The sequence below is a fragment of the Oratosquilla oratoria genome, chromosome 44 (assembly GCF_046742065.1).
Source record: "Oratosquilla oratoria isolate Oo_2021 chromosome 44, ASM4674206v1, whole genome shotgun sequence".
Taxonomy (NCBI): domain Eukaryota; kingdom Metazoa; phylum Arthropoda; class Malacostraca; order Stomatopoda; family Squillidae; genus Oratosquilla; species Oratosquilla oratoria.
The window spans coordinates 31,789,924-31,817,423 of NC_134820.1; the positions used below are offsets into that span (position 1 = coordinate 31,789,924).

The following is a 27,500-nucleotide window of genomic DNA, read 5'->3' on the forward strand; positions in this document are numbered from 1 at the left end:
GGAAGAGATAGAATAACAAAGGAAAGGGAGAAGGAAAGTCAGTGATAAGGCAAATACAAAGAAAAGAAAACGGAAATGTAAACCAAACAGAAAGACAAAGAAAACGGGAAGAATGAGCGAGGGGGAGGAGGGAAGGGGAGGAGAATGGAAAATGTAAAGGAAAAGTGGAGAATGTAAGTAAAGAAGACAGGAAGAGGGAGGAAGGAGAAGAATACGAGGCCAGTGGATGATAAAGTGAACACAGATAGACACGGAGAGGGATGAAGAAAGGGAGGAGGATGAAAAGAGGATGAGATTACCTTAGTGGATGAAGCGAGATGGATGAGTTATGGATGAAGGAGGCTGCAGGTGGAACAGTATGCAGGTGTCCGTCTTTCCTATTGACACCTGTAGGTTAGGTGTAGGTGTAGCTTCAAGTCGAAGGTTGACAGGTGTTGAAAGGGGAGAAGGGTGATAATTGTTACCAGTGTAAAGATTTTTGTCACAATTTTCCCTAAATTCTGGTAGATTCTTCTACAGGTATTTAGAAATCATGTTATTTTGTTCAGATCAACTTTAAACCTCAGATAAATAGGGCTTCTTCATAGATTGAATAAATTAAATTTAAAAAATCTTGTAGGTGTGAGTGTGTGTGTGTGTGTGTGTGTGTGTGTGTGTGTGTGTGTGTGTGTGTGTGTGTGTGTGTGTGTGTGTGTGTGTGTGTGTGTGTGTGTGTGTGTGTGTGTGTGTGTGTGTGTGTGTGTGTGTGTGTGTGTGTGTGTGTGTGTGTGCGCGTCTGTGCACTTGTCCCCCTGTGGAACTAACTGCTTGAGACTAAAGTTCAAGCATGTATACATACACGTGAGTGTCTACATAGACCTACATGTAAACTGTACTCACATGAACGTTTTTGTGTATATGTTAACAGAGACCGGAGTTCTGGTGAGACAATCGATCTTGTCATCGCCGGGAATAAATTAATTGTAGATTAAAATAAACTGCAAATAAGAATTAATTGCGAATATAAACGGCCATTGGCTCTCCCTCGCCAATCCCGCAAATGCTTTGCAAAAAAGAATCGACGATTTCGAGTTCTAATATTCGAACTGATGAAATGAATCTCTTCTTGCCACGCTGAAAGGGGGCGTGGTCGCGATATGTAGACACCTCAGCGCCTCATGGCGTGATCTCCTTTCCCATGATGGGCTCTTGTCACAGTCTCGTAAGTCTTGTGTCATTGGATATAATATATATATATATAATATATATATATATATATATATATATATATAATATATATATATATATAGTATATATATATATATATGTATATCGGTTAAGTCACTAACATTTGTCACGTGCTAGCCCCGGTTCGAGTCCTTGACAGTACCACATTTCAATATCTGCATGTGGCCTCCTAGAGTCTCTCTCGAAGTTGATGGCTTAGAATTAAAGTGTATTGTGGTTTATGAAAATGTATATATTTGCCATTGTCTTGATCTTAAAAGGGGTTATTTTTTTTTTTTTTTTTTTTTTTTTTTTTTTTTTTTACAAATCCAGCACTGAGAACACTTTGTTGCTGCATCGATAATTATTTCCTGACTTCGTTACTATTGACCTATCAATTCATCCATTTATTTGCCAACAACTTCATTCGTCTATTTACATAATTTCCATTTGTTTGTTTGTATGTTTATTAATATGTTTATTTGAGTATCTCATTTGTTAAATTGTTTTAAACTATTTATCCATTTATTCATTTATTTGTTGATTTATTCATTCATCTATTTATTTATCTATTTACTTATATATTTACTAGTTTATTTACTCATTTACTAATTAACTCATTTTCATATATATTTGCTTATCTATCTTTTCGCTCATTGTTATTTTTTAACTACTATTTTCTTATTTATTCGTTCATTTTTTCATTCAATGTTTTTACTAGATGTCGAATTACACGGATTCCTGTCTCTATATTCTTTAATACACGTGAGGGTTTTCAGGCATTTTTAATTAGTCTTCATAATCTTAGAGTTTAGAAAATCGAGGATTTTACGCCAGGAGTCTCTGCGTGCTAAGGTAAACAGCCGCAGATCTAAAACGCAGAGCTGGGCGCGCTCCTAGGTGCGTTCCTGTGAGCGTTCCTCTGTGCGTTCCTATGAGCGTTCCTCGGTGCGTTCCGCTTTAGTTTGGCCACGGTTAGCGTTCCCAAACTATTAAAGCAATATAGGTGCCGGTATAGTATGTGGCCTACTACCTTTTGGATGTGGCCTACGAACATTTTTCTTTGGTGTATAGTATGTGGCCTACCGGACTTTTATTTCGGTACTTTAGTAGTTTGGGAGCGCTAACCCCAGCCGAACTAAAGCGGAACGCACCGAGGAACGCACATAGGAACGCACCGAGGAACGCACATAGGAACGCATATAGTAACGCACCGAGGAACGCACATAGGAACGCATATAGGAACGCACATTGGAACGCGCCCAGGTTTGCTAAAACGATATCATAAGGTATGGATGTATGTGTTACATGACACGCGATATATAATGAAGTAAGAAATATCATCATCGTTTGTATGAATATCATTTCCAGATATTTTCGTTTAATGATATCAGTCTTGTGTGTCATTTTATACTCCCGAGTCTTTATTTCTTAAACGTGTTTACATTATCCAAATCGGTTTTGCATATGTATTACCTTTTGTTTATTTGGACATGTTTGGGGAAAAATGTGTTCTTGTAATGTATACAGTTATAAAGACACGTGCATGTGCGTACACACACACACACACACACACACACACACACACACACACACACACACACACACACACACACACACACACACACACACACACACACACACACACACACACACACACACACACACACACACACACACACACACACACACACACACACACACACACACACACACACACACACACACACACACACACAAACTTAGATACACAAATCTCTTTCTGTTAACATGTCAGTCGTTTGTCTGTCAGATCGTCTGTATCCGTCTTTCTACCTGTCTGTCTGTCTGTGTCTAACCTGTCTGTCTGTCCGTCTGTCTGTCTGTCTGCATGTATATATGTGTGACCATGTGTATCTATTTGTCTGTCTGTCTGTCTGTGTGACCATGTGTGTTTGTCTGTCTGTCTGTGTGACCATGTGTGTTTGTCTGTCTGTCTTTGTGACCATGTGTGTTTGTCTGTCTGTCTGTCTGTCTGTGTGACCACGCGTGTCCCGCGGAAGATAAAGGCGATTGCGCCGTGGTCGCGCCGTATCTGTTTACAAATTAATTTCCGGGCACATTTATTAAACGCTGCTGCCTTTTCCCCTTTCCAGTGGTGGGCGGCGGCAGGCGGAGGGCGATGGGGAGTCGTGGGCGGCTCCCCCCCCATTACAGCTCCCCGCTCGGCTCCATGGGCGGCTCGGCAGGCGGGGGTGGGGGCGGAGGGGGTCGCGCCTCCCTGGCCTCTTCACTCGGGGGGTCCCTGGGCGGCTCCCTCGGAGGATCTTCAGGCTGTAACTCGGCAAGTGGGTCCCGGACGGGGTCTGCCGGGTCCCTCGTGGGCGTGAACATGGGCGTCGGAGGCACGGGCGTGCCCTCACTCGAGGGCGAGGTGGGGTGTCCTGACTGTGCCGCACTTTACCCCCTGAGCGAAGATGCTGTGCTACATAATCTACATAGTCGTTATAAGCGCGATCAAATCTATGTGAGTATAGTCCTACCATTTTAATGTATGTGTGTTATTATGATAAATGGAAATGAGCTCCACTGCAAGGACCCGAACCTATGCTTTAGCGACTCGTTATTATGAAGCAAGAACGATAGCGTTGAGCTAACCGGACCATACTAAAGGAACGACCTGGACTACGATCTTGTAGTTCCTCGACGGTTCGAGTCCTTGCGGTTGAGCTTATTTCCATTTTAATGTATGTATAAACACGAGCCTGCCTTGATCCACCCAGATTTTTTCATAAAACAAAATTCAAATTATTTGTCTGTCATTTTCTTTGTCTATTCAAGATAATTACCTAACAGTAAGCTAAATACTACATAGGAAAACATACCAAGTAATAAAAAAAAAAAAAAAAATCATATTGACATTGAGAAACTTTGGCTTGTGTTTGTTCTTGTACATTTACAGTGATGCTTATCTATCGCTACAGACTGGGTTCAATGTTACTATATATATATTCATAGGTATTCATATGCTCTTTTAGATTTAAATTTTTTACTTATTCTTAGAAAAGTATTTATATGGGTCATATGACTATATTTGTGTCCCTTTATGTTGGTCTACAGCAATGCTTGTTTATCACTGTAGAATGGGTTCAATGTTACTTTATGCATATTCATAGACATTCGTATGTACTTTTATATTTAAAATTTCTAATTATTCTTAGAAAAGTATTTATATGGAGTTTTATGTCTATATTTTTCATATAAAAGAAATTCAGCGCCAATATACATCCCGTCCTCTCCCAGGACTCCTCTATGCTTAATAGAATAGTATAGTGCTAACCAGAATAAAAGCACTAAATATATAAAACTTGTGTAGTGTATCCAATAATTCCCTCATTTAATTCGTTCTAAAAGTTTATGGAGATGTATGGAGAGCTACTTTGCCTAATATCTTTGATGTAACTTTTTTCTTTCTTTCATTTTTCTTTAATTTTTATTTTTCTTAATTTTTTTCCGAAACCACTGGTCAACCTCCCATTTCGAAACAAAGACCCACTGTCTAATTTATTCGTTTATCGTTTATTTATTTATTTATCTATTTATTTAATTATCTATTTAAACACAACTCTCTTCTTTCTTCTAATGAGGGAGGATTTAGGTTTCCTAATCATTTGTTTCACGGTTTTTCCACCTCCTCCTCCTCCTCCTCCTCTTCCTCCTCCTCCTCTTCCTCCTCCTCTTCCTCCTCCTCATCCTCTTCCTTCTCTTCCTCTTCCTCCTCCTCCCCTTCCTCCTCTTCCTTTTCCTCCTCCTCCTTCTCCTACTCCTCTTCCTCCTTTTGTTCCCCTCCATATTCTTTTCTCACACTCCCCTTTCCCTTCCCTTTCCTTTCCTAAATTCCTAATACTCCCCAGGCTCTTTCCAACTATCCCCACCACGAGTAGTAATAGTACGATTAGTATTAGTAATAGTAGCATTACTAGTACGAGAATACATGCCTTATGTCTTGGAAGACATGTGACATTTGATTTAAATAAATCGATGAACATATTCATGATATCATGTTTTCACATACTCTGTTAGGCTGATCAGGTTTGAGATTCTTTTGGCTTAGTTTAGAATCGAAATTCCCCTTTAGTTCGATTCTGATTCCTTTTAGATAGAATCAAATCCCTTTTGTAGAGATTCCGTCCCCCTCTGTTCGGCCTGCTTCGGTTCCAGTCCACTCCTTTGGGTTCCAGTCCGGTTCCAGACTGGTTCGAAGTCCATTTGGTTCGATCTGTCAGCGGAGGTTAATGAAATCAACAGCGCGTCAGAGAGCGCGTGACGGCTAAAGGACCAGTGTGAATGTGTGAGTATTCGCTTAGGCCATCAGATACACATACACACACACAGACATACACATACACACACACAGACACACACACACACACACACACACACACACACACACACACACACACACACACACACACACACACACACACACACACACACACACACACACACACACACACACACACACACACACACACACACACACACACAGAAGAGAAAGAGGTGATTTGCTGACCATTTACAGAATTATGAAAGGAGTAGTTCTTGATAGAGAAGACTTATTAAAATGGGACAGAAGAGAAACAAGAGGATACGAAAAGAAGCCAAAGAAGGACAGTTACAGAAGAGACTTGAAAAAGAAAAGCTTCCCACACAGAGTGATTGATATATGGAACAAACTAAACGGAGAAACAGTGAGTGCCAAAACTATACAAGATTTTAAGAACAAACTGGATGTGGAGAGATACGAAAACGGGTCGCTACGAGCATAGCCCTCGTCCCGTAAAATACAACTAGGTAACTGCAACTAGGTAAATACACACACACACACACACACACACACACACACACACACACACACACACACACACACACACACACACACACACACACACACACACACACACACACACACACACTCACTCACTCACTCACTCACTCTCTCACTCTCTCTCTCTCTCTCTCACTCTCTCTCTCTCTCTCTCTCTCTCTCTCTCTCTCTCTCTCTCTCTCTCTCTCTCTCTCTCTCTTTCTTCCTCTGTCTATGTTAAAGTCATCCGGCGGTAGACAAAAAAAAATCACTAATGATAACGCCGAGAATTTAAAGAGTTATTAAAAAGATAAAACCAAGTAGAATGAAATAAAATAAGATAAAATGAATTAAATTAAGACCCCTCTACAGTCCAATTACGGAGGTAACAGGCCTAACAGTAATTGTAATCAGGATTAACCGTCCCCATTAACCGATTTAATGAGGAATTAAATTAACATATTCCAATTGACGAGGTAATAAATTCACGTTCCCTAGGTAACGAGTTAACAGACCAACCCAATGAACAAGATGAAAGAAATCACATTTAAGTCGAATTAAAAGGATGTTTCCGAATTAAGGAGGTAATAGATTCTCACACGTGCCGAATTAGAGAGGGGTAAAAGTTTTCACACGTGCCGAATTAAAGAGGTAATAGATTCTCACACGTGACGAATTAGAGAGGTAATAGATTCTCTCACGTGCCGAATTAAAGAGGTAATATATTCTCACACGTGCCGAATTAGAGAGGTAATAGATTCGCATACGTGCCGAATTAGGGAGGCAATAGATTTGAATACGTGCCGAATTAGGGAGGTGATAGATTTGCATACATGCCGAATTAGGGCGGTAATAGATTTGAATACGTGCCGAATTAAGGAGGTAATAGATTCGCATACGTGCCGAATTAGGGAGGCAATAGATTTGAATACGTGTCGAATTAGAGAGATAATAGTTTTCATACATGCCGAATTAGAGAGGTAGTAGTTTCGCATACGTGCCGAATTAGGGAGGTAACAGATTCTCGTGCGTTTCGCATTAGGGAGGTACAATATTACGAAATAAGGAGGTATCCGACTGAAATATCAATCGAATTAAGAAGGTAATAGATTCAAATACGTGCCGAATTAAGGGGTCAATTTGTGCACACTTACGGACACTGGAACCTGGTACAGGATTGGCGGGTGGAGGAGAAAACGTAAATGGTGCTGCATGGAACCTACAGGCGTATGAAGTCTTCGGGCGCTCGCCTAAATAAATCCATTGCCTTTGGCGCCAGATTGCCTTTGGTGTCAAATTGCGTTTGGTGCCAAATTGTGTTTGGCGCCAGATTGTCTTTGGGGCCAAATTGCGTTTGGCGCCAGATTGCGTTTGGCACAAGATTGCCTTTGGTGTCAAATTGTGTTTAGTACCAAATTGTGTTTAGTGCCAGATTGTGTTTGGCGCCCTATTGCGTTTGGCCCCAGATTGCGTTTGGTGTCAGATTGCGTTTGGCCCCAGATTGCGTTTGGTGTCAGATTGCGTCTGGTGTCATATTGCGATTGGCGCCAAATTGTGTTTGGTGCCAAATTGTGTTTGGTACCAGATTGCGTTTAGCGCCAAATTACGTTTGGTGCCAATTTGCGTTTAGTGCCAATTTGCGTTTCAGGCCAAATTGCGTTTGGCGCCAAATTACGTTTGGCGTCAGACTGCATTTGGCGCCAAATTACGTTTGGGGTCAGATTGCGTTCGACGCCAAATTGCGTTTGGCACAAGACTGCGTTTGACGCCAAATTACGTTTGACGTCAGATTGCGTTTGGCGCCAGATTGCGTTTGGCGTCAGATTGCGTTTGGCGCCAGATTGCGTTTGGCGTCAGATTGCGTTTGGCGCCAGATTGCGTTTGACGCCAGATTGCGTTTGGCGCCAAATTGAAAACACTTCAGGAATTCTGCGACCAGCTGCTGTTACCTACCTGGTCCTAGGCGAACGTGGGAGAGAATCGTCTCCCCCTCCCCCCTCCGCCACTCGTCTTCAGATCCCATTAATATCTTAGCTTCCGCCAGAAGGTGCAGCCCTGAGGGGTTGGTGTTCGGTCTCTATCAGGTTTGACCATCTTTCCTTCTTAGTTTTATACATACATACACACACACACACACACACACACACACACACATGTATGTATGTATGTATGTATGTATGTATGTATGTATGTATGTATGTAAATGTCAAATGAAAATATCGAGTGGAGAAAATAAGAGAGAAAATTAAAGTAAGAAAAAAATAAAAAAAAGAGAGAGAAAATAGAAAATGTCAAATGGATAGAATAAAAGAGAAAAAAGAAAATATGTAAAAAAAAAGAGAAAGATAATAAAAGATTAAAGAACACAAGAGAGAAAGAGAGCGTGATATGGTGAGACAATGAGAGGAATTGGATATGAAAAAAAAGTGAGAGGTATGGTCGCCGTGAGAAAAGTGAGATAACTCAAGGGAAAGAAAACAGCGGCTCCTCTTTTCCGGAAGTGCTAGAGGGCGTGAGGGCGTATGTGGATGTGTGGGCGTATGGGCATCTGGGCGTCTGGGCGTGGGCGTATGGACGTATGGGCGTGTGGGGGTGGGCATTTGGGCGTATGGGCGTGTGAGGGTGGGTGTATGGGCGTCTGGGCGTGGGCGTATGGGCGTGTGGGGTGGGAATTTGGGCGTATGGGCGTGTGAGGGGTGGGCGTTTGGGCGTTTGGGCGTGTGTGGGCGTGTTTCAAAAGGTGTGGCGTCAAAGGAGGTAGAGGGCCAGGAGGAGGGACCAGGGGCTGACAATTACCCTGAGGAGGAAGGAAAATAAGAAGAGGAAGAAGGGAAGTAGAAGAAGAGTAAGAGGAAAAGGAAGGGGAAGAAGGAGATGGGGAAGGAGGAAGGGTAGGAAGAGGAAGAGGAAGGGGAAGAAGGAGATGGGGAAGGAGGAAGGATAGGAAGAGGAGGAGGAGGAGGAGGAGGAGGAGGAGGAGGAGGAGGGGAGAGAGGAGGAGCAGCGGGAAGAGAGCAAGGAAGAATAGAAGTCGAGGGAGAAGGAAGAGGACAAAGAGGAAGAGGAGGAGGAGGAGGAGGAGGATCCGCTTGAGGCGTGAGGCAGAACGAGTCCAGTGGGAGAGAGGGGGAAGAGGGAAATGTGGGAAGAAGGAAGAAAGGAGATAGACAGAAAGAAAGAGAAGGAGAGAGAGAGAGAGAGAGAGAGAGAGAGAGAGAGAGAGAGAGAGAGAGAGAGAGAGAGAGGAAAGGAGAGAGAGAGGGAAGGGAGAGAGATAGAGGGAAGGGGAAAATAGAGAGAAGGAGAGAGAGGAAAGGAGATATAGAAAAAAGGAGGGAGAGAGAGAGAGAGAGAGAGAGAGAGAGAGAGAGAGAGAGAGAGAGAGAGAGAGAGAGAGAGAGAGAGAGAGAGAGAGAGAGAGAGAGAGAGAGAGAGAGAGAGAAAGAGAGAGAGAGAGAGGAGAGAGAGAGAGAGGGAGAGGGAGAGAGAGAGAGAGAGAGAGAGAGAGAGGTAGAGAGAGAGAGAGAAATGTATTCAGGATGAGCAAAGGAGGGAGAAAAATAAGAGAAATAGGGAAGGAAGATTAGAAAGGAAATAAAGGAGTGAGGGAGGAGGGGAGTAGGGAGGAGGGTGGAGTGAGTAGGAAGGAGGGAGGAGGGAGGTTGGAGGAAGGAGGACGGAGGAGTAGGAAGGATGGAGGAGGAAGGAGTGGGAAGGAGGGAGTAAGGAGGAAGGAGGAGGAAAGAGGGAGTAGGAAAGAGGGAGTAGGGAGGAGGGAGGAAGGGATAAGGGAGTAGGGAGGAAGAGGGAAGGAGGAGGAGGAGGGAGGAGGGAGGAGGAGGAGGGAGGAGAGAGAAGGGAGGAGGAGGAGGGAGTAGGGAGGAGGGAGTAGGGAGGAGGAGGGAGGAGGGAGGAGGAGGAGGGGGGAGGGAGAAAGGTAGAGAAGGGAGGAGGAGGAGGAGGGAGTAGGGAGGAGGGAAAAGGGAGGAGGAGGAGGGAGGAGGAGGAAGAGGAGGAGGAGGAGGAGGAGGAGGAGGAGGGAGGTGCTTCAATATTTAGCATTAAGGAAGATGTCACCAGCGTCCCGACTTTCCTCTCTTCGCTTCTCTTCCCTTCGCTTCGCTTCTCTTGTCTTCTCTTCTCTTCTCTCTTCTTTTTCCCTTCTCTCTTCTTCTTCTTTTTTCTTTTCTTCACTTCCCTTCTCTTCTCTTCTCTTCTGTCTTCTCTTTTCACTTCTCTTCTCCTCTCTTCTCTTCTCTTCTCTTCTCCTCTCTTCTCCTCTCTTCTCCTCTCTTCTCCTCTCTTCTCTTCTCCTCTCTTCTCCTCTCTTCGCTTCTCCTCTCTTCTCTTCTCTTCTCTTCTCTTCTCTTCTCTCTTCTCTTCTCTTCTCTTCTCTTCTCTTCTCTCTTCTCCTCTCTACTCTCCTCTCTTCTCTTCTTCTCACCTTTCCTATTCAGTCCTTTTCCTCTTTTTTCTTCTCATGTTCTCTCTCTTTTTCTATCCTTTCCTCTCTTATCTCTTCTTCTCTCTCCTTCTCTCTTTTCTTCTCTTCTCTCCTCTTTTCTCTCCTCTCTTCTCCTCTCGCTCCCCTTTCCGCTTTGCTTCCGCCTCCCCCTCCCCCTCCCCCTCCCCTCCCATCCCCTTCGTCTCCCCTCCCCCTTTTTGTATTCCCCTCCCCGTTCCCATCCTCCCTTCCCCCCTCCTCCCCTCTCCTCCCCTCCCCGTTCCCCTCCTTACCTCCCCCTCCTCCCTTCCCCCTTCCTCCCCTCCTCCTCCCCTCCTCCTCCCCTCCTCCTCCCTTCCTCCCCGCCTCCTTCTCCCCAACTCCTCCTCCTCGACTCCTCCTCCTCGACTCCTCCTCCCCTCCTCCCCGATTCCTCCTCCCTCCTCCCCGCCTCCTCCTCCCCACTTCCACCCCTCCTTACCTCCCCCTCCTCTCCCTCCTCCACGCCTCCTCCTCCCCTCCTCCTCCCCGCCTCCTCCTCCCCTCCTCTTTGTATTCCTCTGCGTCTTCCCTTCTTCGCTCTTCATTTGCTTCTCCTTTTTCTATTCTCTTCTTTTTTCCACCTCCTCCTCCTCCTCCTCAACTCTTCTCCCTCCTCTTCCTCCTCCCTTCTCCCTCCTGTTCTTACCCTCCTCCCCCTGCTGTTCCTCATCCTTCTTCTTCTTTTCCTTCTCATCCTCCCTTCTCCCTCCTCTTCTTCCCCTCCTCCTCCTCCTTCTTCTCCTTTACCTTCTCCTTCTCTTTTCCTCCTCCTCTTTTCCTCCTCCTCTCTTCTTCTTCTCCCCCCCCTCTTTTCGTGCCACCGGTGCTTTGTCATTCTTCCCCTCTTCCTCTTTCTCCCCCTCCCCTCTCCCCCTCTTTCCCTCCTCCCCTCTCCCCCTCTCCCCCTTTCCCACTCCCTTCCCCCCTCTCCCCCTCTCCCCCTCTTTCCCTCCTCCCCTCTCCCCCTCTCCCCCTTTCCCACTCCCTTCCCCCCTCTCCCCCTCTCCCTCTCTCCCCCCCAGACTCGTTTCGTCCTCGTTTTCTTCTCTTTTGCGTTTTATCTCCGCCCATTTGCCCTCCAGTCCCTCACTCATTGTTGCCAACGTCCTCCTCCTCCTCCTCCTCCTCCTCCTCCTCCTCCTCCCTCCTCTTCCTCCTTCTCCTCCTTTCCCTTCTCCTCTTCCTCCTCTTTCTCCTCCTCCTTCTTCTCCTCGTCCTCTCGCCCTTCTCCTCTCTCTTCTCCTCTTCCTCCTCCTCCTTCTCCTCCTCTTCCTCTTTCTTCTCCTCCTCTTCACTCCTTCTCCTCCTCTTCCTCGCTCCTCCTTCTCTCCTCCTCCTCCTCCTCCTCCCCCTCTGTTTCTCCTCCTTCTCCTCCTCTTCCTCCTCCTCCTCTTCCTCTTTCTTCTCCTTCTCTTCCTGTTCTTCATCCTCCCTTTCCTACTCTTCTTATTCCTCCTCCGCTTTCTCTTTAATTGGCCCATTCCTCTTTCACCTTCTCCTTCTCTTCCTCTTCCTCCTCCTCTTCTTTCTTCTCTTCCTCCTCCTCCTCCTCTTTCTCCTCCTCTTTCTCCTACTTTCTTTTCATTTGTCGATTCCTTTCTTCTTCCTCCTCGTCCTCACCATCTTCCTCCTCCTCCTCCTCTGCCTCCTCCTCCTCCTCCTCTTCCTCCCCCACCTCCTCCACCTCCTCCTGCTCCTTCTAACCCTACTCCTACTCCCTCCTTCCCTACACTTTCCTCTCCCTCCCTCTTCCCTCCCTCTTCCCTCCCTCCTCTCTCCATTCCCTCCTCTTCTCCTCCTCTTCCCTCCTCAGAGGTTTTGTTTATTCACCACCTACCTCCTTCACCTACCTCCAGCACCTTCCTCCAGCGCTTCTTTGCTTCCGTCATTCGTGTACCTCACGTTGCCTACTACTACTATTACTACTACTACTACTACTACTACTACTACTACTATTACTACTACTACTACTACTACTACTACTACTACTACTACTACTACTACTACTACTACTACTACTACTACTACTACTACTACTACTACTACTACTACTACTACTACTACTACTACTACTACTACTACTACTACTACTACTACTACTACTTCTACTACTACTACTACTACTTCTACTACTACTCGTACCTCCCCCAATAACCAACACTCACTTCTTGATCTACTGCCTTCTCCAACTCTCTCTCCTCCTTCCTCCCCTCCTCTTCACCTCCCTCCCTCACACAAATAATCACTCCTCCCCTCGCCCCCTCCTTCACTCCCTCTCCCTCTCACCCTCCCTCTCTCCCTTCCTCACTCACTCACTCCTTCTCTCGCCTTTTCCCTCCCTCTCTCCCTCTCTCCCTACCTCCCTACCTCCCTTTCTCTCATTCCCTCTTTCCCTTCCTCACTCACTCCCCCTTGCCTATTCTCTTCCTACTTCCCTCCCTCCCTCCCTCCCCTCCCTTCCCTTCCTCCCTCCGTTCTTCTTCTCCACCCTCTCTCCCTCTCTCCCCCTTTCCCTTCCTCACTCCATCTCTCCTCCCTCCCTCCCTCCCTCCCTCTTTCCCTTTCTCCCTCCTTCCTTCTCTTCCTCCCTCTCTCCCTCTCTCCCTCTCTCCCTACCTCTATACCTCCCTGCCTCCCTCCCTCCTTCCCTCTTTCCCTTCCTCCTCTCCTACCCACCCCCCGTTTCCCCTCATCTCCTCCCCTCTTCCCCTTCCAGACCCGGACCCCTCAGAGGCAAAGTCTCAAATTTCTCCTTGAATGGCCCCATTGCCCTTTTCCCCTCTCTCAGCCTTCTCCCCTCTTTCCCTCTCTCAGCCTTCTCCTCTCTTCCCCTCTCTCAGTCTTCTCCTCTCTTCCCCTCTCCTGCCTTGGAGACGCGCTTTATATAATTTCCCCTCTGTTCCCCTCATCCCCCTTCTTTCCTCCTCCCTCCTCCTCCTCCTCCTCCTCCTCCTCCTCCTCCTCCTCCTCCTCCTCCTCCCTCTTCCCCTCTCCTGCCTTGGAGACGCGCTTTATATAATTTCCCCTCTGTTCCCCTCCCCCCCTTCTTTCCTCCTCCTCCTCCTCCTCCTCCCCATACTTTCCCCTCACCGACACTGTGATTTGTTTCCCCTCACTCTCTGTGTTTCGAAGTCTTTGAGAAAAGGGGAACTAAAGGACACTTCAGGGAATTTTAGGGGTCTTCAAGGAACTTCAGGGCAATTAAATGGATTTCAGGGTACTTTAGGGTACCTTAAGAAACTTCAGGACATATCAGGGCACTCTATGGCACTTTAGGGCTCTTCAGGGCACTTCGGGACTCTTCACGACACTCCAGGGTACTTAAGGGCGCCTTAGGAAACTTCAGCACATATCAGGGCACTTTATGGCACTTCGAGGCTCTTCAGGGTACTTCAGGGCAATTCAGGGTACTTTAAAGCATCTTAGGAATCTTCAGGACACATCAGGGAATCTTATGGTACTTTGGAGATCTTCAGGGCATTTCAGGGCATTTCAGGGCACCTTAGAAAACTTCAGGACATATCAGGGCATTTTAGGGCACTTCGGGGCACTTTAGGGCTCTTTAGGGAAATTCAGGGTATTTCAGAGCACCTAAGTAAACTTCAGGTCATATCATGGCACTTTATGGTACTTTGGGGATCTTCAGGACACTTTAGGGCACCTTAGGAAACTTTAGGACATATCAGGTCTACACCAATATATTTGTATATATATATATTTTTTTATAGTTTTTAAATAAAATTTTTCAGTATTTATATGGAGACAAAAGATAAAAGCAAATATTCACTACGTTGACAATTCCAAGTCGAATAGAATCCATTGGGTCTATAAAGGAATGTTCTCTCCATTTTGGAACTGTCTAGTGTAGGCCTTATGGTCTCTTGCAGTCTCCTTCATTCTTATGTTCTCATGCTCATCGTCTGACTTAAGCCAAAGGGAAAGGGAGAGGAAGAGAAAGAGAGGAGAAAAAAAAATGAGAAAATTTTTGAAAAAAAAAATCTGAGAAAAAATTTTGAGAAAAAATAGAAAAAAATAGAAAAAATTTTGAGACGTTTTTTTTCTAGAAAATATTTGAGAAAATTTTTTTTTTTTTTTTAATTTTTGAGAAAAATCTTGAGAGGAGTTTGCAGTACCATGTCATGCTGTGTGTGAGAAAATGGATGAGAGACAGAGACAGGGAGTAGAGGGGGAGGGAAGAGAAACGGAAAGGAGGGGAGCTACCGGGGGGAGGAGGGAGTAAGAGAAAGAGAAAGAGAGAAGGAGAGAAATTTTGAGAAAAAATTGAGAAAAAATTTGAGAGAAGTTTGCAATACAATGCCATACTGTGTGAGAAAATGGATGAGAGATATTGACAGGGAGTGGGGGGGAGAAAGGGGAGGAGGGGAGCTAGGGGAGGGAGAGAAAGGGGGAGGAGGGGAGAGGGGGAGAGGAAGGGGGAGGAGGGGGAGGGGGAGAAAGGGGGAGGAGGGGAGCTAGCGGGGAGGGAAAGAAAGGGGGAGGAGGGGAGCTAGTGGGGGGAGAGAAAGGGGGAGGAGGGGAGCTAGGGGGTGAGAGAAAGGGGAGGAGGGAGCTGGGGGGAAGAAAGGAGGAGGAGGGGAGCTTAGGTGAGAGAAAGGGGGAGGAGGGGAGCTAGGGGGAGGGAGAGAAAGGGAGAGGAGGGGAGCTAGCTGGGGGAGAGAAAGGGGGAGGAGTGGGGCTAGTGGGTAGAGAGAAAGGGGGAGGAGGGGAGTTAGGGGGAGAGAGAAAGGGGGAGGAGGGAGAGGGAGAGAAAGGGGGAGGAGGGAGTTAGGGGGAGAGAGAGAAAGGGGGAGGAGGGGCGCTAGGGGGTGAGAGATAGGGGAGGAGGGGAGGTAGTGGGGGAGAAAGGGGGGAGGGGAGCTAGGGGGAGGGAGATAAAGGGGGAGGAGGCGAGTAGGGGAGAAAGGGGGAGGAGGGGAGCTAGCGGGAGGGAAAGAAAGGGGGAGGAGAGGAGCTAGGGGGGGGAGAGAAAGGGGGAGGAGGGGAGCGAGGGGGAGAAAGGGGGAGGAGGGGAGCTAGCGGGAGGGAAAGAAAGGGGGAGGAGGGGAGCTAGTGGGGGGGGAGAGAAAGGGGGAGGAGGGGAGCTACGGGGGGGAAGGTAAGATGCGGAAGACTGTATTTTCTCCCCCTCCCCTGTGGGAATTGAAGTATCATACCATTTTCGGGTTTCTCTCCTCCCCTGGGGGACAACTTCCCGATGACCTCATCAGCGGTCCATCGTGGGCCCTTGTGTCCTCTTGCCCTAACCCTTGCCCTTCCTATTACCTTAGGGTCCTTACCTTAGGGTCCTTACCTTAGGGTCCTTACCTTAGGGTCCTTACCTATAGGCCCTTTCCTCTTCCACACTGATGTTTGCCTTTGTGTCCTTGCTCTAACCCTTGCCCTTCCTATTACCTTAGGGTCCTTACCTTAGGGCCCTTACCTATAGGCCCTTACCTATGGGCCCTTTCCTCTTCCACACTGATGTTTGCCTTTGTATCCTTGCCCTAACCCTTGCCCTTCTTATTACCTTAGGGTCCTTACCTTAGGGTACTTACCTAAGGCCACTTACCTAAGGCCCCTTACCTATAGGCCCTTTCCTCTTCCACACTGATGTTTGCCTTTGTGTCCTTGCCCTAACCCTTGCCCTTCCTATTACCTTAGGGTCCTTACCTTATGGTCCTTACCTATGGGCCCTTACCTATAGGCCCTTTCCTCTTCCACACTGAGGTTTGCCTTTGTGTCCTTGCCCTAACCCTTACCCTTCCTATTACCTTAGGGTCCTTACCTTAGGGTCATTACCTATAGGCCCTCACCTATAGGTCCTTAATTTTATACATAGGTTTACTCTTCTACACTCAGGTTTGTTTGTATTCTTGCTTTTACCTTTTGCTCTTACCTTTCCCCTTACCTTTTCCCCTTACCTTTTTCCCTTGCCTTTACCTTTTGTTCTTACCTTTCCCCTTGCCTTTACCTTTTGTTCTTACCTTTCCCCTTGCCTTTACCTTTTGTTCTTACCTTTCCCCTTACCTTTTCCCCTTGCCTTTACCTTTTGTTCTTACCTTTCTCCTTGCCTTTACCTTTTGTTCTTACCTTTCTCTTTGCCTTTACCTTTTGTTCTTACCTTTCCCCTTACCTTTTCCCCTTGCCTTTACCTTTTGTTCTTACCTTTCCCCTTACCTTTTCCCCTTGCCTTTACCTTTTGTTCTTACCTTTCCCCTTGTCTTTACCTTTTGTTCTTACCTTCTTACCTTTTCCCCTTGCCTTTACCTTTTGTTCTTACCTTTCCCCTTACCTTTTCCCCTTGCCTTTACCTTTTGTTCTTACCTTCCCCTTACCTTTTCCCCTTGCCTTTTTCCCTTGCCTTTGCCTTTGCTACTGACCTCCGCCCTTGCCCAGGCCCTGGACCTTACCTTCACACTTGCCTTTCCCTATGTTGTTACCTTTCTTTCCTTCCCTCTCTGCTACTTTTATCCCTATTTTCCTTACCTTCTTCCCCTTTTCTCGTTTCCCCTTTCCCCTCTGTGCACTTTCCCCTTACCTCTTCCCTCTTACCTCTTCCCTCTCCTCTTACCTCTTCCCTCTTACCGCTTTCGTTTCCGCGTTTCCCTCTTCCTTCTTCCCTCTTCCCCTCCTCCATCCTCCTCTCTTCATTCTTCCTTCATCCCTTCTTTATTCTTTATCTTCTCATCCACCTCCTCCTTCCACTCCTCCCACCCCTTCCCGTCCCCTTCTATCAAACTCCTCCCCCCTTCCCCCGTTCCCCCTTCCCCCGTTCCTCCTTCCCCCTTTCCCCCTTTCCCCCGTTCCTCCGTCCCTCCCGTTCCTCCTTCCCTCCCGTTCCTCCTTCCCTCCCGTTCCTCCTTCCCTCCCGTTCCTCCTTCCCCCTCTCCCCCTTTCCCCCCTCCCCCTTTCCCCCTTCCCCCTTCCCCCTTTCCCCCTTCCCCTTCCCCCCTTCCTCCTTCCCCCTTCCCCCGTTCCTCCTTCCCCCCTTCCCCCATTCCTCCTTCCCCCTTCCCGGTTCCTCCCTCCCCCTTCCCCCGTTCCCCCTTCCCCCTTCCCGGTTCCTCTTCCCGGTCCCCCTTCCCGGTTCCTCCTTCTCCCTTCCCCTTCCCCCTCTCCCCCTTCTCCTCCCCCTCCTCCTCCCCCTCCTCCTCCTCCTCTTCCTCGTTCTTCCTTTCTTCCTAACTCTTCACTCATCTTTCTTTATGTGCTATATTTCTTTGCAGCCAACGTTGACTGTGTGTAATTCCATTACGCTCTCTGCTTCTTCTCAGCTCCCAACTTTTCTGTCGCTACTCTTGCGGGGGAGGAGGAAGGAAGAAAAGGAACAAGACAAAAGGAACAAAGAGGAAAGGGGAAGAAATGGGAATAATGGTAAAAAGACGTAAAAACAAGGAAGAGGAGTTGAGGAGGAGGTTGAGGAAGAGGAGGTGAGGAGGAGGTTGAGGAAGAGGAGGTGAGGAGGAGGTTGAGGAAGAGGAGGTGATGAGGAGGTTCAGGAAGAGCAGGCGAGGATGAAGTTGAGGAAGAAGAGGCGAGGAGGAGGTTGAGGAAGAGGAGGTGAGGAGGAGGTTGAGGAAGAGGAGGTGAGGAGGAGGCTGAGGAAGAGGAGGTGAGGAGGAGGTTGAGGAAGAGGAGGTGAGGAGGAGGCTGAGGAAGAGGAGGTGAGGAGGAGGCTGAGGAAGAGGAGGTGAGGAGGAGGTTGAGGAAGAGAAGATGAGGAGGAGGTTGAAGAAGAGGAGGCGAGGAGGAGGTTGAGGAAGAGGAGATGAGGAGGAGGTTAAGGAAGAAGAGGTGAAAAGGAGGATGAGAAGGAGGAGGTAAGGAGGAGATTGAGGTAGAAAAGGTGAGGAGGAAGTTGAGGAAGAAGAGGTGGGGAGGATGTTGAGGAAAAAATATATGTGTATGTGTGAGTGCATTTTTATGTGTATGCGTATATGCATGTATGTGTATGTGTGAGTGCATTTCTATGTGTATGTGTATGCGTATATGCATGTATGTGTATGTGTGAGTGCATTTCTATGTGTATGTGTATGCGTATATGCATGTATGTTTATGTATATATGTATGTGTATGTGTATGCGTATGTGTATGTGTATGTGTATGTATATATGTATGTGTATGTGCATGCGTATGTGTATGCGTATGTGTATGCGTTTGTGTATATGTATGTGTATGTGGTATATGTATGTGTATGTGAATGCGTATGTGTATGTGTATGTGTATGTGTATGTGAATGCGTATGTGTATGCATATATGTATGTGTATGTGTATGCGTATGTGTATGCGTATGTGTATGTGTATGTGGTATATGTATGTGTATGCGTATGTGTATGTGTATGTGTATGTGGTATATGTATGTGTATGTGTATGTGTATGTGTATGTGTATGTGTATGTGTATGTGGTATATGTATGTGTATGTGTATGTGTATGTGGTATATGTATGTGTATGTGTATGTGTATGTGTATGTGTATGTGTATGTGTATGTGGTATATGTATGTGTATCCGCATGTGTATGTGTATGTGGAATATGTATGTGTATGCATATGTGTATGTATATGTGGTATGTGTATGTGTATGTGTATGTATATATGTATGTGCTTGTGTATGTGTATGTGTATGTGTATGTGTATGTGTATGTGCATACATGAATGTATACGTGTACGTTCGCAATCGTGCGCATGTATGCGTGCGCGCGCGCGCATCATACCGTTTTCAGAGAAGTTTGTTGACAATGTTTCCTGTGTTTCAACATTTCGGTTCTCTCCTCTCCAACACACCATTATCTCTTTCTTCTTATCTCTCGTGAATTATCTCTCCTCGTTCTTCCCTCTTTTCTCTCTTCCTTTCGTTTTCTCTGTCTTCTACTTTCTTCGTTTTTTTTGCATTTTGGGATTTTTTTTTTTGTAATTTCCTTTTTCTCTCACGTTTTCTATGTTGTCCTACTTACTCCCCTCCCTCCTCCTCTTCCTCCTCTTCCTCATATTCCTTCTCTTCCTCCTCCTCCTCTTCCTCTTCCTCCTCTTCCTCCTCCTCTTCATCTTCTTCCTCTTACTGATCTTCCTCCTCTTCCTCGTCTTCCTCCTCTTCCTCCTCCTCCTCTTCCTCCTCCTCATCGTCGTCCTCTTCCTCATCTTCCTCCTCTTCCTCATCTTTCCCCTCTTCCTCTTTTTCCTCCTCTTTCTCATCTTCCTTCTCTTCCTCTTCCTCCTGTTCCATATCCTCCTCTTAATCCTCTTAATTCTTCTCTTCCTCTTTCTCCTCTTTTCCTCCTCTTCCTCTTCTTCCTTCCCTTCCTGTTCCTCCTTTTCCATATCCTCTTCTCCCTCCTCTTATCCTCCTCTTCCTATTTCTCCTCCTTTTCCTACTCTTCCTCTTCTTCTTTCTCTCCCTCTTCCTCCTCTTTCATATCCTCCTCTTCCTCCTCTTCCTCCTCCTCTTCCTCTTTCTCCTCCTCCTCCTCCTCCATCTAACTTTTCACAAAATGTGATACCAAACTCCACTAGCCTCCACCTTTCATCTTACACGCTCTCCCTCCATCCCTCCTTACCTCCATCCCTCCTTACCTCCACCCCTCCTTCTTTCCTTACCTGCCTCCTTCCCTGTTTCTTTCCCTACTTCCCTTCTTCCCTTCCTTCCTCCCTCCCTCTCTCCTTATCTCTCTCTCTCTCCCTCCCTCCCTCCTTATCTCTCTCTTTCTCTCTCTCTCTCTCTCCCTCCCTCCCTCCCTCCCTCCCTCCTCCTTCCATCTCCTCCCCATACTCTCACTCACACTCTCCTCCCCACCCCTTCCCTCCTTCCTGTCTCCTCTCCCTCTTTCCCTCATTCCTCTTTCTTCACCCTCCCTTCCATCCCTTCTCACCTCTTCCTCCTCCCTATCTCCTTCCTTCCCTGCCTCCTCTCCCTTCCCTTCCTCTTCCCTTCCTTTCTTTCCCATACTCTCGCTTTCCTTCCTTTTTACCTTTCTTTGTGAAGGACTCGAATATCTTGGCTTCCTATCTCCTTCTCTCCCTTCCTCCCTCCTTTCCTATCTCCTTTCCTATCTCCTTTCCTATCTCCTTTCCTATCTCCTTTCCTATCTCCTTCTTGCACAGAACGTGCAGACTCTATCGTCAAAGCTTCCAGAAGATTCTATTCACTCACGAGGGAGACTTCTGGCCTGGAAGGGGGTCCCGATCAAAAATGATCTCGTTCAGTTAAGGGGGCGTGGGTTTCAGCTGAATAGAACCGACTGACGTTTGCTCTGACGTCATCTGTGAAGTTGTTCTTCTTCCAAGGTTGAAAAAGTTAACTTTCACCTTTCGGAGGCCCCTAGCCTCGCTCCAGGGTCCACAATGCTGGGGCTAGCCTCACTCAACCCCTCCCTTCGACAGATTTTGGAGAAACACAAATGCACTTTTTTTTTTTTTTTTTTACTTTTTTTACCTTTCGTTTTTTTTTTTACTTTTTACCTTTCGTTTACTTATTTATTTATTCTTTAACCTTTCGTTGTTGTTTTTTTACTTTTTTACTTCTTTGTTTCTACCTTTTTATTTTTATTTTTACTTTTTTACCTTTTTATTTCTTTTTTTTTTACTTTTTAACCTTTCGTTGTTTTTTTTTACCTTTTTACCTTTCGTTTTTTTTTTACCTTTCGTTTTTTTTTTACCTTTCGGTTTTTTCTTTTTTGCATTTTTTATACTTTTTTACCTTTCGTTTATTTATTTATTTATTTATTTATTTATTTATTTATTTATTTATTTATTTATTTATCTATTGTTTTTTATGTACTGCCTCCAGGATTAAAAATTAAAATGATTTAGACTGTCCTTGGTTCTAGTGAGTATATCAAAATCGAACGTGAGGGAATGTACACACACACACACACACACACACACACACACACACACACACACACACACACACACACACACACACACACACACACACACACACAAACACACACACACACACACACACACACACACACAAAACACACACACACACACACACACACACACACACACACACACACACACACACACACACACACACACACACACACACACACACACACACACACACACACACACACACACACAAATTAACTTAAACCCTGAACAAACCAGCTGACTAATTAACCAAATAACCAATTTCCTTCCCCAACGACCTAATCACTAACCAAACTTACTTTATAACCACCTAACCAGTGAGCTCATTCCCTTTCTCTCGGGTTTTGCTGTAAATGTGCTGTGCCTCGCTGCACTGCCCTTGACCCGAGCGGTGTGCCGGGGTTCAGGGATGACCGTGAGGTGCTAAGATAAGGTGGCATTCAGTGGTTCTTAATTATGAATAAAGTGTGTGTATAATCTAACTCTATTACCTTAACCCTGTAAACATCCTAACCCTGAACCCAGTTAACGAGTTAAACCGCACAGATAATCCTCGTTTTCCCTGTCTAGTTAACACACCCGTTAACCACGCAACTAACTCCGTTCACTAACTCCCATTCCCCCCTCTTTTTCTTTCTACCCTCGACGACGACGACGACGACGACGACGCCACTGGCACCGTGGCACCGTGGCACCGTGGCACCGTGGCACCGTGGCACCGTGGCACCGTGGCACCGCAACAGACCTACATTGGCACCAGCCTCGTCTCTGTCAACCCGTATAAGCGTTTAGCTCTCTACACTCCGGACGTCATTCACGCCTACCAGTGCTGCTGTGTCTTCCAGTTGCCTCCGCACATGTAAGTCCACGGGGGAAAGGGGGGAAGGGGGAAAAGGGGGGAAGGGGGAGGGGGAAGAAGGGACGGGAGAAGGGGGGAAGGGGGAATGGGGGAAGGGGGAGGTTGACGGGGGAAGAGGGTAAGGGGGAAGGGGGGAGGGGATGTAAGGTGGTAAAAAGGAACAGGGTAGTGGAAGGGAGAAGGAGGACGGGGAAGGGGGAAGGGGAAGGGGGGAGGGGAAGGGGAAGGGTGGTAAAAGGGGAAAGGGTAGTGGGACGGGGATGGGGGGAGGGGAAGGAGCACGGGGAAGAGGGACGGGGAAGGGGTGTGGGGTGGTAAAACAGGACAGGGTAGTATGAGGGAGAAGGAGGAGGGGGAAGGGGGAAGGGGGAAGGGGGGAAGATATGTGAGGTGGTAAAAGGGAGAGGGTAGTGGGAGGGGGAAGGAGGACGGGGAAGGGGAAGGGGAAGGGGAAGGTGGTGTGGGGTGGTAAAAGGAGACAGGGAAGGAGGACAGGGAAGGGGAAGGGGTGCAGGGAAGGGGACAGGGAAGAGGACAGGGAAAGGGGGGCGGGTGACATGGAAGGAGAAAGGGGAAGGTGGAATGGAAAAAGGGGAAAGGGTAGGAAGAAGGGTAAAGGGGGAGAGAGATGGGAAAATGGAACGGGGAATGGAGACGGGGTATGGGGAGGGGTGACAGGGGGAAGGGACGGGGGAGTAGGACGGGAGGCAAAGAAGTGGGACAGGGAAGGGAGACGGGAAAGGGGGGAGAGGAATGGGGGAGGTGAGGAGAGGGGAACAGGGAACAGGGAGGAGGAGAACGGGGAAAGGGAAGAGATATTGGAGGAGAGATGAGGGGTAGAGGAAGGGGAGGGTAGGGGATAGGAGGAAAGGGGATGAAAATTGAGAGGGGGAATAGGGAAGGGGGAGAGGAAGGTAGGGGAGACGGTGGGGGGAAAGCGGAGCAATGAGATAGGTAAAGGGTGGGGGAGAAATGGATGGAAGAGAAGGGCAGTGTAGGGGAGAGGAAAGGGGGAGAGGGAGTGGAAGGGTAATGAAGGGGGATGAATGTATGGGTAATATATAGTAAAACAGAAAGAAAGAGACTGAATGTTTTATAGATTATTTTATTAGAAATACCTTCGATTTTACAAGACTGGATAAAGTAAGAAATGTACGAGTAGAAATGAGAGATAGTAGACGAAAGTTGTTGAATAGGATAGAATAGTCTTAATATAATCTTGGAATATGGTAAGGATGGATGAGAAAGGACCACCAAAAAGAACGTGGAAAGCAAAGGTGGATGGGGTGAGATTCAGTGGAAGACCGAGAATGACGTAGATGAGTGTGGATGGGGGTGAGGTTCAGTGGAAGACCGAGAATGACGTAGATGAGTGTGGATGGGGTGAGGTTTAGTGGAAGACCGAGAATGACGTAGATGAGTGTGGATGGGGTGAGGTTTAGTGGAAGACCGAGAATGACGTAGATGAATGTGGATGGGGTGAGGTTTAGTGGAAGACCGAGAATGACATGGATGAGTGTGGATGGAGTGAGGTTTAGTGGAAGACTGAGAATGACGTGGATGAGTGTGGATTGTGTGAGATTCAGTGGAAGACCGAGAATGACATAGATGAGTGTGGGTGGTGTGAGGTTCAGTGGAAGACCGAGAATGACATAGATGAGTGTGGATGGGGTGAGGTTTAGTGGAAGACCGAGAATGACATGGATGAGTGTGGATGGAGTGAGGTTTAGTGGAAGACCGAGAATGACATAGATGAATGTGGATGGAGTGAGGTTTAGTGGAAGACCGAGAATGACATAGATGAGTGTGGATGGTGTGAGGTTTAGTGGACGACCGAAAATGACATAGATGAATGTGGATGGAGTGAGGTTTAGTGGAAGACCGAGAATGACATGGATGAGTGTGGATGGAGTGAGGTTTAGTGGATGACCCAGAATAACATAGATGAGTGTGGGTGGAGTGAGGTTCAGTGGAAGACCGAGAATGACATAGATGGATGTGGTTGGAGTGAGGCTCAGTGGAAGACCGAGAATGACATAGACGAGTGTGGGTGGAGTGAAGTTCACTGGACGACCGAGAATGACATAGATAGGTGTAGATGGAGTGAGGTTTAGCGAAAGACCGAAAATGACATAGATAATTGTGGATGGAGTGAGGTTTAGTGGACGACCGAGAATGACATAGATGAGTGTGGGTGGAGTGAGGTTTAGTGAAAGACCGAGAATGATATAGATGGGTGTGGAGGGAGTGAAGTTCACTGGACGACCGAGAATGACATAGATGAATGTGGATGGGGTGAGGTTCAGTGGAAGACCGAGAATGACGTAGATGAGTGTGGATAGAGTGAGGTTTAGTGGAAGACCGCGAATGACATAGATGAGTGTGGATGAAGTGAGGTTTAGTGGACGACCGATAATGATATAGACGAGTGTGGATGAAGTGAGGTTTAGTGGACGACCGATAATGATATAGACGAGTGTGGGTGGAGTGAGGTTAAGTGGACGATCGAGAATGACATAGATGGATGTGGTTGGAGTGAGGCTCAGTGGAAGACCGAGAATGACATAGATGATTGTGGATGGAGTGAGGTTTAGAGGAAGACCGAGAAAGACATAGATGGATGTGGATGGTGTGAGGTTTAGTGGTAAACCGAGAATGACATAGATGAATGTGGATGGAGTGAGGTTTAGTGGAAGACCGAGAATGATATAGATGACTGTGGATGGGGTGAGGTTTAGTGGAAGACCGAGAATGACGTAGATGAGTGTGGGTGGAGTGAGGATTAGTGGATGACCCAGAATAACATGGATGAGTTTGGATGGAGTGAGGTTTAGTGAAAGACCGAGAATGACATAGATGGATGTGGATGGAGTGAAGTTCACTGGACGACCGAGAATGACATAGATGAGTGTTATGAAGGGGTTTTGGGTACACGTGCAATGTTTCTTGAGCGAAAATGAGATAGAACGAAGGTAGAATTGAATGAATGGAGATTGTAGATGAATGAAAGGATTACACGGCCCTAAGGGACATTCTTCTCATCTTTTTCATAGTCTATTTTGAAGGGTTTGGTCCAAAGCGAGCGTTCTTGAAAATGAAAAATCGAAATATTCTGAAAAGTAGCAAAAAGAACTGGGTTGTGTATTAAGTGATTTCCCCCATGGCCATGAAAACCCTTCGTTCTAGTTTTGGAGATAACTAGATTTTGAACTAAATCTAGATGATCTTATAAAAATAATATTAATAGTAACAATGATATAAATAATAATAATTATATAATAATAATAATAATAATAATAATAATAATAATAATAATAATAATAATAATAATAATAATAATAATAATAATAATAATGATAATAATAATAATAATAATAATAATAATAATAATAATAATAATAATAATAATAATAATAATAATAATAATAATAATGATAATGATAATGATAATGATAATGATAATGATAATAATAACAATAATAATAATTAATAATAATGATAGTTATAATAATAATAATGATAGTTATAATAATAATAATAATAATAATAATAATAATAATAATAATAATAATAATAATAATAATAATAATAATAATAATAATAATAATTTATAATAATAATTGATAATAATAATGATAATAATGATAATGATAATGATGATAATAAAATAATGATTATAAAAAAAAAAAAGAAAAAAAAAAAAAAAAAAAATAATAATAATAATAATAATAATACTAATGATGATGACAATAATAATGATATCAATAATGATAATAATAATGATAACAAGAAGAAGAAGAAGAATAGAGTTAATAATCCCCCCAAATGTCAATTTCAACTGAATCTAGGCAATCTTATTAAAAAAAAAAAAAAAAAGGAAACGTAAATAGCATTGGCAGGTGATTACACCATTGTCTTTAATTACACCCCTACGAACCAGAGCCACGTAGCATCATTTTCTGACTGGATATCAAATTTTCCTCAAAGATGAATAAAGACCACTTCAGGTATTCTTCCTCTATTTTACTTAAATCCAAGAATAGAATCACTGGTAATGGACAAGGAAATCCCACATGTATGTATTATCTAGAGAGAAATGACCAGCGGTTCTGTCGCGACGAACAGGGGAAGTCATAAAGGTAGTGGAAGAGAGATATTTATGACAAGTAGGGGAACGGTGGGACAAAAGAAGTCGAAAACGTTGTCAGCAATTTTTTTTTTTTTTTTTTTTTTTTTTTTTTTTTTTTTTAGCTACGATTAGTCTTCAGTCAGACTATAAATATGCTGAGTGATTCTGGTCCCGACTAAAATCCCTAATATAGTGTCTGCATCAAATCTATAGTTAATACTCCAAAAGTTGAAAACCCTGAAAGGTACATTGATTAATTTTGTGTCATTATGATATTTGGTAATAAACTCCTCCTACTGGGATTCGAACCCTCGCTTGAGCGGTTTGCTTCTTATAAGACGAAGACCGTGATAGCGTGACGGTACGGTCTTCGTCTTATAAGAAGCAAGCCGCTCAGGCGAGGGTTCGAATCCCAGTAGCAGATTTTATTCGTATATTGATTAATTATAGAACTATAGATTATAGATAAGGGTGGTAATAATCATTAATCATATTTGATCCTCAGATTTGTCGTTCATTTCATGATAATTTTTTGGAGAATGTAAGATAGATACGGTGGGTGTGATGGTAATGCTTATGGTGGTGATGGTGGTGATGGTGGTGATGGTGGTGATGGTGATGGTGATAGTGATAGTTGTAGCTGATTGCTTGTTTACAAAGTAAGAGTATACAGGCAGGTGACCTTTTGGTCCATAACTAGGTCGAATGCAATATATATATATATATATATATATATATATAATATATATATATATATATATATATATATATATATATACATATATATATATATATGTATATATATACATATATATTCATATATATATATGTATATATATATATTTATATATAATAAAAAGTAGATAAATAAGTAAATAGATGAGATAAGTAGAAAGATAATAATAAATGATAGACAAATAGATAAGATGAAAAATAGATAATGATAAATGATTAACAAATAGATAATGATAATTTATAATAAATAATCAATAAATAATAAATAGGTAAATAATAAAAATCAAACTATTAGATAATAAATACTGGAAATGATAATAGTGATAGTGATAATGCCACTAGTCCCGATAGCAATGGCCGTAGTAA

The 27,500-nt window shown here is 45.1% G+C and overlaps 2 protein-coding genes across 2 annotated transcripts in view; both read left to right on the plus strand.

The window, feature by feature from the left end:
* The window catches only part of LOC143022387 (uncharacterized), a 372,359-nt gene that overhangs the window by 84,741 nt on the left and 260,118 nt on the right, over positions 1 to 27,500 (plus strand). The gene's annotated exons all lie outside the window — the stretch shown is intronic.
* Positions 3,360 to 27,500, plus strand: part of Myo95E (Myosin 95E) — a 113,380-nt gene continuing 89,239 nt past the window's right edge. The window contains exons 1-2 of the mRNA XM_076180560.1: positions 3,360 to 3,712; positions 22,155 to 22,270. Coding sequence (XP_076036675.1) covers positions 3,368 to 3,712; positions 22,155 to 22,270 — 461 coding nt within the window. The 5' untranslated portion in view covers positions 3,360 to 3,367. The remainder of the gene's footprint in view (positions 3,713 to 22,154; positions 22,271 to 27,500) is intronic.